Consider the following 13,636-nt stretch of genomic DNA (forward strand, 5'->3'; position numbering starts at 1 on the left):
CATAACAAAAAATAATAATAATCAGTGAACACGGCCACTAAATTTTGGATGGTGATAAGCAATACCAAAATACTGATATATTGGGCTTTTGAAAAGATAAAAAGTTTCCTAAGAGAAAAATAAAAAAATCTTATGTGTGATTTAAATAAAGTGAAATGCTTTTAAGTTGAAATCTTAGCCAGTCTCTAAAATTTTGAATTCTCCCTTTTTCAATTGCCAGTCCCTGGACGTTCCTATTCGAATTTGTGAGACAATTCACACACCAAACCACACAGTGCTATCCAGTGGGGCAGAGCTGAGCGGACTCGCAAGGTTTCTAGGTCTGCCATCCGTCCGTCCACCCATCAGGCAGCAGACTAACACATCTTTTGCTAGTGGGGTGTCTTTTGGGTTCCAACCACCAGCCTTTAAAAGGCCACTTCCCTCAAACGCAAGAGCTATAATTCACCCTCGTTCAAAGGTGCAAACAGCCTGGTTGCAGATGACTGGCTGGGAATGTACACCACGCCCTGCAAACGCAGGTGCAGTAATTACTGCTGGCTCAAGAACCCGCAGTGTGGTGGTTAGGGGTCTGGTTGCTAACTCAAAAGGTCAGCAGTTTGAACCCACCAGTTGCTCTGGAGTAGGCAAAGATGTGGCACCAGGCTTCTAGACAGGGCACAGCCTCCCATCCCCTAATGCGCAGTTCTACTCATTCACTCTAACTGAGCGGAAGGCTCACTATGATGAACAGCAGAGGCTCGTTACTGTTGTTGGGCTTTTAAAATTAGTTGGTTTTGGCGGACTGGAGCATTATATTGTTTTACCTACTTTTCAATTCCTTAACTAAAATAGACTAATGGCTAAAAACAAAAACATGCCTGAGGAGGTACAAAAGTACCTCCGTGTGCAAAAGAAAAGGAGTCCCGAGTGTATACTGCAAGTCGGTGGTTCAAACCTTCCTGTGGGGATGACAGCCCTGGGAGGGGCAGTTCTACTGTCCTGCTTTGAGTTGGAATCAACTAGATGGCAGGGGGCCTGGGGTTATGCAAAAGAGCGTGATCCATTTCACATGAGGCACAGCTTCTCTACTCTTCTTAGAAGGCTGCTCATTAGACGTTCGTTACAAGAGGTGGCACTGAATTTAAATGCTGTGCCACAGAGAGCAGTTGATAAGCACATACCAACACGCATGCCTCTGCTCGTCCTCTAAACAAGTCTGCTCTAACAGAGCTTGAAAACAAACTCGACCATATTTGCTACACTACTCCTGTGGCTTCCCCTTTGCTAAAAACCTCGCTCTCAGAGCCAACTACCAGTATATTCACTCCAGGACAGGCCCACATTCCACTGCAGTCAGAAGACTGTGAGTCAGTACATCTTCAGTTACCAAGAGTAACGGGTTCACAACAAAAGAATGTGGTTTTGCCATTCAAACATGCACAAGTATCCTATTGTTTATATTAGATTTTTTAAATTGCCAGTTAAAAATCGTTATAGTAGATAAGCAAAAACAAATTTCCTAATCTGTAAAATAAAGAAAACAAGCATTAAAATTTTAATGAGACGATATTATCTAAAGTATACAGACTCAGTAAATAGTCCTCCTTTATACTCAGGAATGTAAGGGTTTTGTTTGTTTTCTTTAATACGAGGCACATTCCTTCAAAACTTACTGCCATCCAGCAGATTCTGACTGATGGCAATCCTATAGGGCAGAGTAGAACTGCCCCTGCATGGTGCTGAGGCTGTAAATCTTTAAGGGAGTAAGTAGAAAGCCCCATCTTCCTCCCTGGGAGGGGCTGGTAGTTCTGAATGGCTGGCCTTGTGATTAACAGCCCAACTCATAAGCCAAAAGCCACTTCAAATATTATACTTCCAGATATATAGCGCCCCCAAAGGGACGAATAACATGTGGGTGAAGGGAGACAATGGACAGTGTAAGTAAGATACGAAATAACAACAATATATAATTGATCAAGGATTCAAGAGGTTGGGGAGGAGGGAGGAAAAAAGAGGAGCTTATACCAAGGGCCCAATGTTATGGAAATGATCACCGCAACATATGTACAAATATGCTTGATACAATTGATGTGTGGAATGTTATAAGAGCTCTAAGAGCCTTCAATAAAGCGACTAATATATGTATTACACTTCCTACAAACAGTCGAGGCATTAAAGAGAAAGCAAAGGTTGGCATAGCTGGGGGGTGAGACGTTCCACTTGAACAAAGCCTTCAGTTAGTGGAAGCTTGTAGGCTGTAAGCAATTTCTGCCTCACAAATCATTTCTAACAAAAATTTCTAGAAGTATTACCAAAGGGCTTCTAAAAATTTGTTGGGAAATGGGAGTCAATTGCAGTGCCTAACAATCAAAGGGCAGAATGAACTTGCTCCCTGGGCTGTTAATCTTTCTCAGAGCAGCTAGCCTCCCTTTCTCCAATGGAACAGCTGGTGGGTTTGAACTGCTGACCCTGCCCACTGTGTCACCAGGGCTCCAGACATACTATACTCAGGATAAATAAACGTACTGTTATTTTAATTTGCCAGCTATAGCAACTCTCTTTCCCAAGTCAATAGAAAGACTTTCATTCAATTCTGGAAAATATGAGAAAATCCATTCAAAATAGTAACAACATGTTTGTTCATTTATTTAGACTCAGCCTGCATGCATATATGATTTGCGGTCTCTCACTCAAAAATAGATGATTTGCAACAATGTATTTGCTTTTTATCTTTTAAAGCTACTATATGCAAAATTCTGACTTGGCCCATCATGGTTCCCTGCACTGTTCTTGGACCGAGATGGCATCAAACCAAGGGGCTAAAGTTTACAGGTTTAATTCACCTAAGCACCACACCACCACTAAGCAATACTTATACAGAACTTAATATAAAGTCTCATAGAGACCCTATAGGACAGGGTAGCACTCTCCCTGTGTGTTTACAAGACTACAACTGTTCATGGAATTAGAAAGCTAAGTCTTTCTCCCAAGGATTGGCTGGTGGTTTCAAACTTCTGACCTTGCGTATCACAGCCCAGCTAGTAATGGGTTTGATTTTTGGTAATATAAAGTACTTTCAGAGCCTGGTGCACAATCTTAATTTCATCCTCAAAAGCAGATTTGATAGGTTGTACTTTCACTACTGTTTTATGGGTGAATAAACTGAGGCACAGGTTAAATATCTTGGCACAGGTTGCTCAGGTAAGTGGAGGATTTGAACCCAGGCTCCCGAGTCAGTACTCTTAACCACTTTTCTATAAATGGTTTGACTAAATCTATTTACTCTTTTTGAGCATTTCCTCTGGGCAGAATTTCCTACTGTCCACAGAACTAACGCTATCAGCTGAACACAGTAACAGAAGAAAGCCTTAGCCTTAGCCGATAAGCAGAGCCTGTCATCGGTGAGTCAACAGGAGATGGGTTCTTTTCTTGTCTCTAGATCGCCCATGAAGAACATTAGAAAGCTATTGCTCCATGGGCCCTGTCGGAAGCCTGATTCAAATAAATCATCTGTGAAAGCACATGGGGTATTTTGGGACAACATGGCATTGACAGAAGCGTGGATGATATTAAGAAATTGCTGTTATGGTTATGGCATTTTGATCCTGCTTTTTAAAGTTCTTATCTTTCGGTGGATCATGCGATGAACTGCATTGGAGAAACCTACTGTACAAGATCTCTTTGGGGTGTTGAAAAGCAAGGATGTTATTTTGAGGACTAAGATGTGTCTGACCCAAGCCATGGTATTTTCAACAGCCTCAAATGCACGTGAAAATTGAATAAGGAAGACCAAAGACGAATTAATGCATCTGAATTATTGTGCTGAAGAATATTAAAAGCACTATGGGGGGGGGTGATAAAAGCACTACACACTGCCAGAAGAACCAAGAAATCTGTTTGGAAGCAAGTACAGCCAGAATGTTCCTTAGCAACAAGGATGACGAGATGCCAGCTCATGTATTTTGGACATGTTATCAGGAGAGACCAGTCCCTGGAAAAGAACATCATGCTTAGTAAAATGGAAGATCAGCAAAAGAGAGCTCAGATCCTTGACAAGACGTACTGGCACAGTGGCTGCATCAATGGGCTCAAGTATCACAAACGTGAAGGTGTCGCAGCACTGGGCAGTTTTTCATTCCGTGGTTCGCGGTCATGTTGCTATGAGATGGAGTCTCAGAAACAACTGGATGGCGCCTAACAGCAACTTCATCTTTTGGTGGTAAGTAACAAAGATAAATACATGCAGGAGCTTATACGCTGCCTAGGATTTCCTTCAAAATAACCCCGTGGGGAAGGTCTGGGCGGGGTCGGGATGTACACAGTGAAACAATATGGTCCTGTGTTGATCATTGCTAAAGCTGGGTGTTTGCGGGCTATACTGTTCTATTTTTTTATTTTTTGATGTTTTACAACAAAAAAAGAACAAGATGAAAATACCCTTACAGCTATTGCATCTAACTGTTCATGCATGAAATCATGTCTACTTAGTGGCCCTCTTTCAATCCAGCAGCCTTGGGGGGTTGACTAAGTCTTAGGGAAAACATCTCAGAACAGGAAAGAAGAGTTCTTGCTTTTAAAAAGCTCCCATTCTGGCAGGAAACAGGGAGATTCAACAGGCAAATGCACAGCTGACTTGTTTGAGGAAAAGAGAGCTAAAGATGGTTGTAGGCTTTCTCAACAAGAGAATTAATCTCCCATGCTTCAGCACTGATGCAATGAATTCTCTCCTCGCTGGCACTGGCTGTGACTCACCCTTGAGAGAACAGGGAAAGGAAAAGGGTCACTCAAACCATTCCTGTGCTCTATGGTTCTGAAAAAGGCTGGCTGAGAAAATCTGACCTCTCGGGAAAAACAAACAAACAAACAAAAATAAAAACTAGACGGCTACTTGGCTTTAAATCATAAGCCACCCAATTGTTTGGTCAATGGCAATAAGATGAGACTCAAACAAGAGGAATGAACCCAAAGGTCATTTCCCTGCAGAAATGTTATGAATGCTAGTTAAGAGCCTAATCCCCAAACTCATTGCCCTCCAGCTGATTCCGGCTCACAGTGACCCAAGACAGAGCAGGGCTGCCCCAGTGTTTGCAGGACTGTAGGCCTTTCTCCTGAGGAGCAGCTGGTGCCCTTGGGTTGGCAGCAGAGTGCTTAACCACTGTGCCACTAGGACTCCTTAAGAAGGCAATACCCATTGCTATGGAGTTATCAAACAGCAGTTGTTCCCAGGGGGCGGTCCCCACCCCCCACCCCACGGATGCTGCAACAATCCAGGGGTGCTGCAAAAGCAAAAAAAAAAATCATACTTTATCCTGGCTCGTTTTTAATTGGCACTAATTTTTCTGAAAAGCAGGTGGTCGGCCAAATAAGTCTGGGAACCTATGCTATACAGAGCTTGAGGCTGTAAATCTTTACGGAAGCAGAGAGCACCATCTATTTCCCCAGGAGCAGGTGTGATTTTGAACCACTCACCTGTCCGTTAAGCCACCTACTTACTCCACAGTGCCCTCCTTTAAGATAATAAACCAAATACCACTGCCATCAAGTCCATCCTGAGAGTGACTCTGCAGAGCAGTGGTTCTCAACCTCCTAATGCCGTGACCCTTTAATACAGTTCCTCATGTGGTGGTGACTCCCGACCATAAAAGTATTTTCATCACTCCTTCAGAACTGCAAATTTGCTACTGCTATGAACTGTAATGTAAATATCTGATATGCCGGATGTATTTTCATTGTTACAAATTGAACATAATTAAAGCATAGTGATTAATCACAAAACAATATGTAATTATATATTGTGAAATACTTATATGTTTTCCAATGGTCTTAGATGACCCCTGTGAAAGGGTCATTCGTCCCCCAAAGGGGTCAGGACCGAAAGGTAAGGACCACTGCATAGGATTTCTAAGGTTGTTCACCTTGATGGGAGCGGAGAGCCTCATCTTTCTCCCAAAGAGTGGCTAGTGGATTGGAACTGCCAAACTTATGTATGGTTAGAATGTCCAACACTCAAACAACACTACCAGGTAACCAAGTTAAATAACTTAGTCATTTCTAATTAATGGAAAAATGTCAAAGCTACTTATTCTAAGTGCAATAAATATTAACTTTCCATTACACACATTTCTTAACACACCCTAAATCACAGGCTACCAAACTTATTTGGCCTATTGCCAATAAGCTCAGGGGGTAAAATAAAATTACTTGGCACACTCTAGGCAATTAAACACTTTCATACCCATAACCCAGGATAAAGTGCAGGTATCTGCTTTTTCAGTCCCTTGGGATTGATCGTTCCGGTACCCCTAAGGGGCCTGCAAATCACTCACTTTGGGAAACCCTAATCTAAAGCTATCTAAACAGGAAACATTTCTTTCAACTGAGACTTTATTTTCAAAATGACATTTTTTAAGGAAAATAAGTTACAATTTCAACCAATTTTCAAGATACTTTCTAATGTCATAAGATACACTTTTAAATTCCAATAAGTGATAGGGTACATGACCAGCCCTAGTCTTTAAAGCTAATAGGGAAATATATTCTGTATTTTTTGATAAAGCCTTTAAGTAAAATGAATCACTTGATGTATTTTTTCTCTAAGATGATTAAAAGTTTTAAACAGGAAAAATAAAGGATAACTGTAGTGTTTGACTATAAGTGATTTCTAATTATTAAAACTTTTTACTTAATATATTAGACTAATTTATGGAATTGGAACTAAGTACACCACACCCCACCTCCCAAAGAGAATTACTACTCTAAATTTTTTGAGTGTTTTGAAACCTAGTTATTAAAAAAAACTGGCGTAGAGACACTTCAGTGCCCATTTTGAAACACAAGTGAAAACCCGTTTGAAACTTGCATAACAACTTAAAGAAAGAGGAACTGCTCCAGAATAAAAGGGAATTTACAAGTCACAATCCAAAACTCCAGGATGCACCAAGGCACATTCTCAACAAGATGGGGGGGTGGGGGGAAAGCCAATCATTTGATGGCGATATAATTCAATCCATTTCCAAAAACAAAGATAAAGTAAGTATTGCTGCAATAATATTTCCCATAAACACACGAAAGAAGTTTTTCTTGACCCGGGTTTTCCTAAATCGTGGGCCAATAATTTTAGCTTGCCCTGATCCTTTGCAAAGAAAGAATTCGCCCAGGGTCTGAAACGTCGTCGTTATCTAGACGTGGCAAATTGTCCTAGAGGATTTACAGCAATGGGTGCAACGGCTTGAAGCACCTGCTCCTGTAACGTTTGGCAGTCATTTCACTGGCGGCAGCCTTAATTGCACAAACCCGGCAACGCACTCCCCATTCGATGTCATTCATGACCCGTGCCGGAGCCATTAGTCACTGGACTCCACCCTGGAGTCTCTCCGCGTCTACTTCCACTGGAATGTGTGGTCAGGCTCCAAGCCTCTCTCGCAGCCAAGGATCCAGCAGTGCACTCTAAAAACTGGGATGACCGTTTTGCACCGCTGGTTTTTAGGACGGACTTAAAATCCTCCGCCCAGCGCTTCATCCACAGGCCGGGAACGACAACAACAAATGGCAGCTGACCCCAGACGCGGCCGGGCCACCCCCGCCCCTCTCCCACCAGGCTCGCGCCCGGTCGAGAGCGAGCGCACGACCCTAACGCCGACCTCCCCCCAACGCGCACACTGCGCACGCGTGCGCACGCGCCTCCGCCCGGGGGTCCCCGGAGCCGACTGAAGGCGGAAAGGGAGGGTTGGGGCCGAGGGGTTCCCGGGAGTCTGTCCCCCGCCCCCCCGAAGCCCGCAAGTCTTCTCACCTCCGTAAACGGATCCATCGCCCCAGGTGCTGCGTGTCAGCCGTAAGGCGACGGAGGCGGCGGTTCAAACTCAGGAAAAGAGGAGCAGCGAGGCGGTGTGTGTGTCTCCTGGAGAAAACGAGGAGTCCGGGGTAGGGGAATGCCCCACGCTCTTCTCGGTCTCCAGTGTGAGGCTCGGCCTCCTGCAGCCGTTCAAATTTGAATTTCAGCGCCCGGAGCGGGGCGCATGCGCGCTGGGCTGGGCTGGGCAGGGCAGGGCAGGGCGGGGTGCTCCTCCCCGCCTGGGCTCTCGATCACGTGGTCTCGCGGGAGGGTCTCGGGCGTGGCCCCGCCCCCTCCCAGTCGCGGCCAATCAGGGCTGCCGAGTGGGTCGGGAGGTTGGGCTTTCTAGGCGCTACCACCGCCGCTCCCTCCCTCGTGCTCACACTTGCAAAGAGTTTAAACATGTCCCTTTCGCTCATAGTACTTGGGCGTTCCCGCCTTCCTTCTTTCCTAAATATGGAATCGAGAGCACTAGGGTTTGGAGTGTAGATCACTTGCCCTCCATTGATTCTCTCTGCTGACCACTCCTAATCTCAAAAATAGTATACCTTCCTGAAGGCACTGGGGTGAGTGCTAAAACACTGAGCTAATGACCCTGGTTTCTGGAGGACTTTCTTATCTAGAAAACTGGGTGAACAGCACAAATCCATCCTGTCATGCGGCCCATTTTAAATTCCGCCCAACTGTTAATGTTAGGACTGGAAAAAAAAATCAGAAAAGCCATCTCATTTAGTCCTTTTATAGTAAGAGAAAGAAGACAAGCGAGACTAACTGGCCCTAGAAAGAGGAAAATTTCATCCTCAACTCCCGCTCCGCTTTCCACCACGCCACCATGCTGTGCTTTATGAATATTCTTAGTAGATTACTGAACATTATAAACGCATATTACCTAGTTACTGCATCAGATTCATTTCTTGTTTAGCAAGTCTGGGCTATGGCTTGTAAAGGTGACAGTTCTTCAAGCGTTCATCTGAAAAGTAACACCCATGTAGCCTACATCCAATAGCTGAACAAATAAACTTTCATTGTAGCAGACAGCAAATATTAGAAAATGTAAGTCACCAAAGATATCTTTAAAGTTTGATGTTCTAAATCACAGGTTCCCAAACTTAATTGGCCTACCACCCACCCACCCTCTTTTCTGGAAGAAAAATTACTCAGTGTCGCCCTATCAATTAAAAATTGTGTACTATACCCCATAATTCAGGATAAAGTGTACCCCATAATTCAGGATAAAGCATTTGCAGTCCCCCACCCTTCCTGGATTGTTCCTGGCTGTCCACTTTGGAAAGCACTGTTCTAGAGAGTTTATCAGATAGGGTTCTACAAATTTAAAAAAAAAAACTAGTAGGCTAGAAATAGATGTATAGCAAGGAAAAAATCCAGACCAACAGGATTGGACTCTTAGAAGGGAGTTGCTGCGTAATCCTGAGGCAGAATTTCTTCTGAATAGATGAGGCCCGCCTACAAAATCTCCTTAAGTTCAATTTACTGGAGATATTAACCACAACTACAAAATACCTCCACACCAACACCTAGATTAGTATTTGATTAAATAACTGGGTAAGATAGCCTAGTCAAGGAAGTCTGATGGTACATTGCTTGAAGCACTCAGTTGCTAACAGAGAGGTTAACTCTTTGAATCCGGCAGCAGCTCCATGAGGTAAACATGTCTGCCAATCTGCTCCCATAAAGATTCAACAACAACAAAAACTCACTGCCGTCAAGTCTGTTGTGACTCGTCGCCACCCTATGACCACTGTTAGTTAGGATCAACTCCATGGAACAACAGAACAGCACGGCTGAGCCAAGCTGAACTGGTGGCAATGAAAAGACTGGGCTGAGAGATAAGAAGAATTAGATTGCGGTCCTAGCTCACCAGGGTCATGGGTAAAGTTTGGACAAAGTAAGCCACTGTTTTTTAAATAACTTTTGAGAGAATCATGGTCTTCTTTTAAAATAGATTGAAACTGGATTTCTAGATATAAAAATGCCCACTCAGTAAAGTATTTAACCGATTTCATGAAGTTCCTGGACACCAGGTTAAGATTCTCTGATTTAACCTCTTTGAATCTTTGTCTACTATTCAAGTGTCCTGGTTCACTGAGCATTGGTACAGTTAGATGAAAATTTGAGGGATTCAAACATGTTCTTTATTAAGTGATCAGACAGCACACATTTCTGAGGTATAGAATTCTTATTTTCACCCAAAATATGCTACTTGTATAACAAAGAAGCTTAGAGTTTTTAATAGAATTCTTTGAATTTTGTTGAGAATACACAAAACAGAATATATGGTGCTTTATTTTTTTTATTATAAGACAGGAAAGGGTAGAGTGCGGACTAGCTGGAAAGTGAGTCATTAGAAAATCATGTAGCTGTTGTGCCTGAGGCTTTTGCCTCTTGTCGATTTCCACATGACAACTGCTTCACCGAGGGTGAGCCAGTCCAAAAGAACCATATAAAACATACAGTATAATTTAGACACTCTTCCCTCTCACTGCCCTAGGTCTTTAGTTTTTACCCTAATTTTAATATTTTAATATTAATAGTAGCCACTATCATCACCGCAATTGTGTGTGTGTGTGTGTGTGTGTGTGTGTGTAAACACTCTTTGCAGGTCAAATAGAGTTTGACTGGTGGAGAACTCACTGGATTTTCTTGGTTGTAACCTTAATAGAAAGGAGCTGGTGGCACAGTGCTTAAGCATTCAACTGCCCAAAGAGCTGGCAGTTTGAAGCTATCCGCAGTTCTGGGGGAGAAAAGACCAGGCAAGCTTTAAGGTTTACTCTGTCACAGAAGGTTGCTATGGCTCAGAATCAGCTCAAAGGAACACAACAGTCTTACTGGAGGCAGATCATGCGTGGGCTTTTCTTTCCCTGTACCACAGGGTGGGTTTAAAAGTCCAACCGTTGAGAAAAAAATGATTAGGGCAAAGACTGTACAGATGTGCTTTATACAATTGATGTATGTATATGTATGAACTGTGATAAGAATTGTATGAGCCCCAATAAATTGTTTAAAAAAAAAAGTCCAACCGTTACTATTTGCTCAACGCAAATGCTGTGCCAGAAACTCTGCTAGGTCCTCGCCTCTGCTCTTCTGGAGGACCACAGTGGCCTTCCCACAGGTGTCCTCACTTCCATTCTTAGCCCTTGGCACTTCATTCTCTGGGATTTCATCCAGAATTATCTTCTGTTTTGTGTTATGAAATACTCCTGGTTTAAGATAAAATATTACATATGTAATTGAAGTCTCCTGTGTCCAGCCTTGACCCCATTCACCTTTCTGTCCCCCAAAAGGATCCCACCTTCTACCATGCAGTTGAGTCCAACCTAGAACAGTCTTCTGCGGGGTTCTTCAGGCTCTAAATCTCTATTGGGGCCGATAGCATCATCTTCCCCTCTCCTCGTTTTGATGGTGATTATTCTCATGATGTTTGTGCACTTTTACCACAGATCTTTGAGTAGATATGCGAAACATATTGTATACTTATATAACAAAGATATGCAATTTAAAGTGTCTTGCATCAAAAATCGCTCCACAAACAATAAAATAGTGACATAATTTTTAGCATCATTCATCACTTTATCGGGAGCTCTTACAGATATTATAATCCATAATTCAATTAGCTCAAGCATAGTTGTACAATTGCTCCCACTATCATTTTAAAAAACATTTTCTTTCTTCTTAAACTCTCTGATAGCAGCTCCCCTTGCTCCCCTCCTTCCACCACCCTACCCCCCAGGAACCTTATTATTATTATATTTCTTTTTGCTGTATCTTACACCATCCAATGTTTAGTAACATAAATGTTACTTTCACTTTATGGATCTTGCTTGCTTTTTATTCCATTTGTTTTTTTCTTTTCTTCTGAATATTATATTTGTAAGATTCATCCTCTTTGGTTTACATAGCTACATTTCAACCATCTTTATTGCTATAAGATATTTGTTAATTGTCTTATGAATAAACACTTAGTTTGTTTTCAATTTCTTTGTCAATGGTTCCATGATACAATGGATAGTTTACAGGTACAGATTGTTCTCTAGAGTAATAAACCTGGAATTAGTGGATCATTTAATAATAGCTATTTCAGTATTATTACCAGGCACTAACTTGTGTTTGCCACAGTATAAAAGGATCTCCGGCACCTTCCACAGCGCAGCAATCGAAGATTATCAGCCATGGCAGCGCGCTACCCTACGGCGGTGGGCCTCAACCAGACCCACAAGGTGACCAAGAATGTGAGCAAGCCCAGGCACAGCAGCCGCCGCGGGTGCCTCACTGAGCACCCCAAGTTCGTGCTGGACAGGGTCGGGCAGGTGTGTGGCTTCGCACCCTCCAAGCCACGGGCCGTGGAGCTGCTTGAGGTCAGTTCGTCATGAAGCCTGTGGGGAGACACATCCGCGCCAAGAGGAAGGGAGAGGAGCTGAGCACCGTGCTGGCCGCCATGCGGAAGGCTGCTGCCCAGGAGGATTGAGTGCCGCCCGCAGCGCTCCCAACCCCAAAATAATAAAACCTTTCCAGAAAAACAAAAAGAAAAAGCCATACCGCAGTCGGTAGTACATGGAGCAAGCCTGCTGCTCCACCGCCTCTGCAGTACATGGACTCTTTTAAACGGTTGCCATTTTTGATCATACATCAAAGTATCCCATTTGCATTTCTAGTGCATTACTAGTAGAGTAGAACTTTATACCGTGTGTTTATTGGCTTGTTTTACTTGTCTGTGAATTTCAACTTTTATCCTTTTTCTGCTTTTTGGTGTGGTTGGCTTTTTCTTTCATTGCCTTTCTTCATGTACTAAGAAACTAAGAGTTAAAACCCAAAAAGGAAGGCAAATTAGCATATCTTAAACTGAAAGAGAAAATTCAAGCCTCAAGTATTGAAAGATTCTATGAGCAAAATATTGAATGATGCATAAAGCAGCAAAAGAATATGGAAAAAATACAAGAATCACTATACCAAAAAGAACGAGTTGACATGCCACCACTTCAGGCGGTAGTATATAAGCAAGAACCAATGGTGCTGAAGGGAGAAGTGCAAACTATACTGAAAGCATTAGCCAAAATCAAGACTCCAGGAATGGCTGGAATACCAGTGGAAATACTTGAAGCTTGTGAAGCACTGAAAGCACTCTCGTTGCCAGGAAATTTGGAAGGCAGCTACTTGGCCAACTGACTGGAAGAGATTCATATTTGTACTCATTCCAAAGAAAGGTGACCCAAGCAAATTATCAGATTATAGAACAATATCATTTCTGTCACACACAAGTAAAATTTTGATGAAAATCATCCACAACAGTCCCAGCAGAACACTGACCGGGAGCTGCCAGAGGTTCAGACCTGGTTCAGAAGAAGGAATGGGGAAAGGTGTGACAGGTAGGTTTGTTGTGCCAACATGGCAAATGAACACGTGAGATTAGTTGAAGGGCAGAGAGATAAATGGCTCAGCGACCCTCACCTCTCTCTTGCTCTTTGATCATCAGACCAGTGTGCAGCTGCCTTGCTTGTTCTGTGCCTCCAGCTGCAAGCTACACTATCTATGGGACACCTACCCATGGACTGTGTCACTGTAACTTGAGGTTCCTTCAGGACCTGCTTCACCACGCTACTGCAAAGTACATCTCTTGAGCTGAGAACTGTTGAACCCTGTCATCTGGCTGACTGTTGGTGACCTGCTTGCTGTTTGCTGCCTGTACCCGGATAGCCTGACTTGCTTTACAGAGGACTACCCGGTGGCCCTCAAGACTTGAAGGACAGCTAGTGTACTACCTGTCTCACAGAAGGGGGTTGCACTGAGCCATTTGTACTGTTTTATAGA

At 43.1% G+C, this 13,636-nt stretch overlaps 1 protein-coding gene and 1 pseudogene across 1 annotated transcript in view; one reads left to right on the top strand and one right to left on the bottom strand.

The window, feature by feature from the left end:
• The window catches only part of ANLN (anillin, actin binding protein), a 63,599-nt gene extending 55,598 nt beyond the window's left edge, over positions 1-8,001 (bottom strand). Inside the window, exon 1 of the mRNA XM_075558191.1 lies at positions 7,772-8,001. Coding sequence (XP_075414306.1) covers positions 7,772-7,789 — 18 coding nt within the window. The 5' untranslated portion in view covers positions 7,790-8,001. The remainder of the gene's footprint in view (positions 1-7,771) is intronic.
• Positions 8,002-12,000: 3,999 nt separating this feature from the next.
• On the top strand, positions 12,001-12,296 carry LOC142456396 (large ribosomal subunit protein eL36 pseudogene; annotated as a pseudogene).
• The last annotated feature ends 1,340 nt before the right edge of the window (positions 12,297-13,636 follow it).

Source organism: Tenrec ecaudatus, chromosome 9, assembly GCF_050624435.1.
Source record: "Tenrec ecaudatus isolate mTenEca1 chromosome 9, mTenEca1.hap1, whole genome shotgun sequence".
Taxonomy (NCBI): domain Eukaryota; kingdom Metazoa; phylum Chordata; class Mammalia; order Afrosoricida; family Tenrecidae; genus Tenrec; species Tenrec ecaudatus.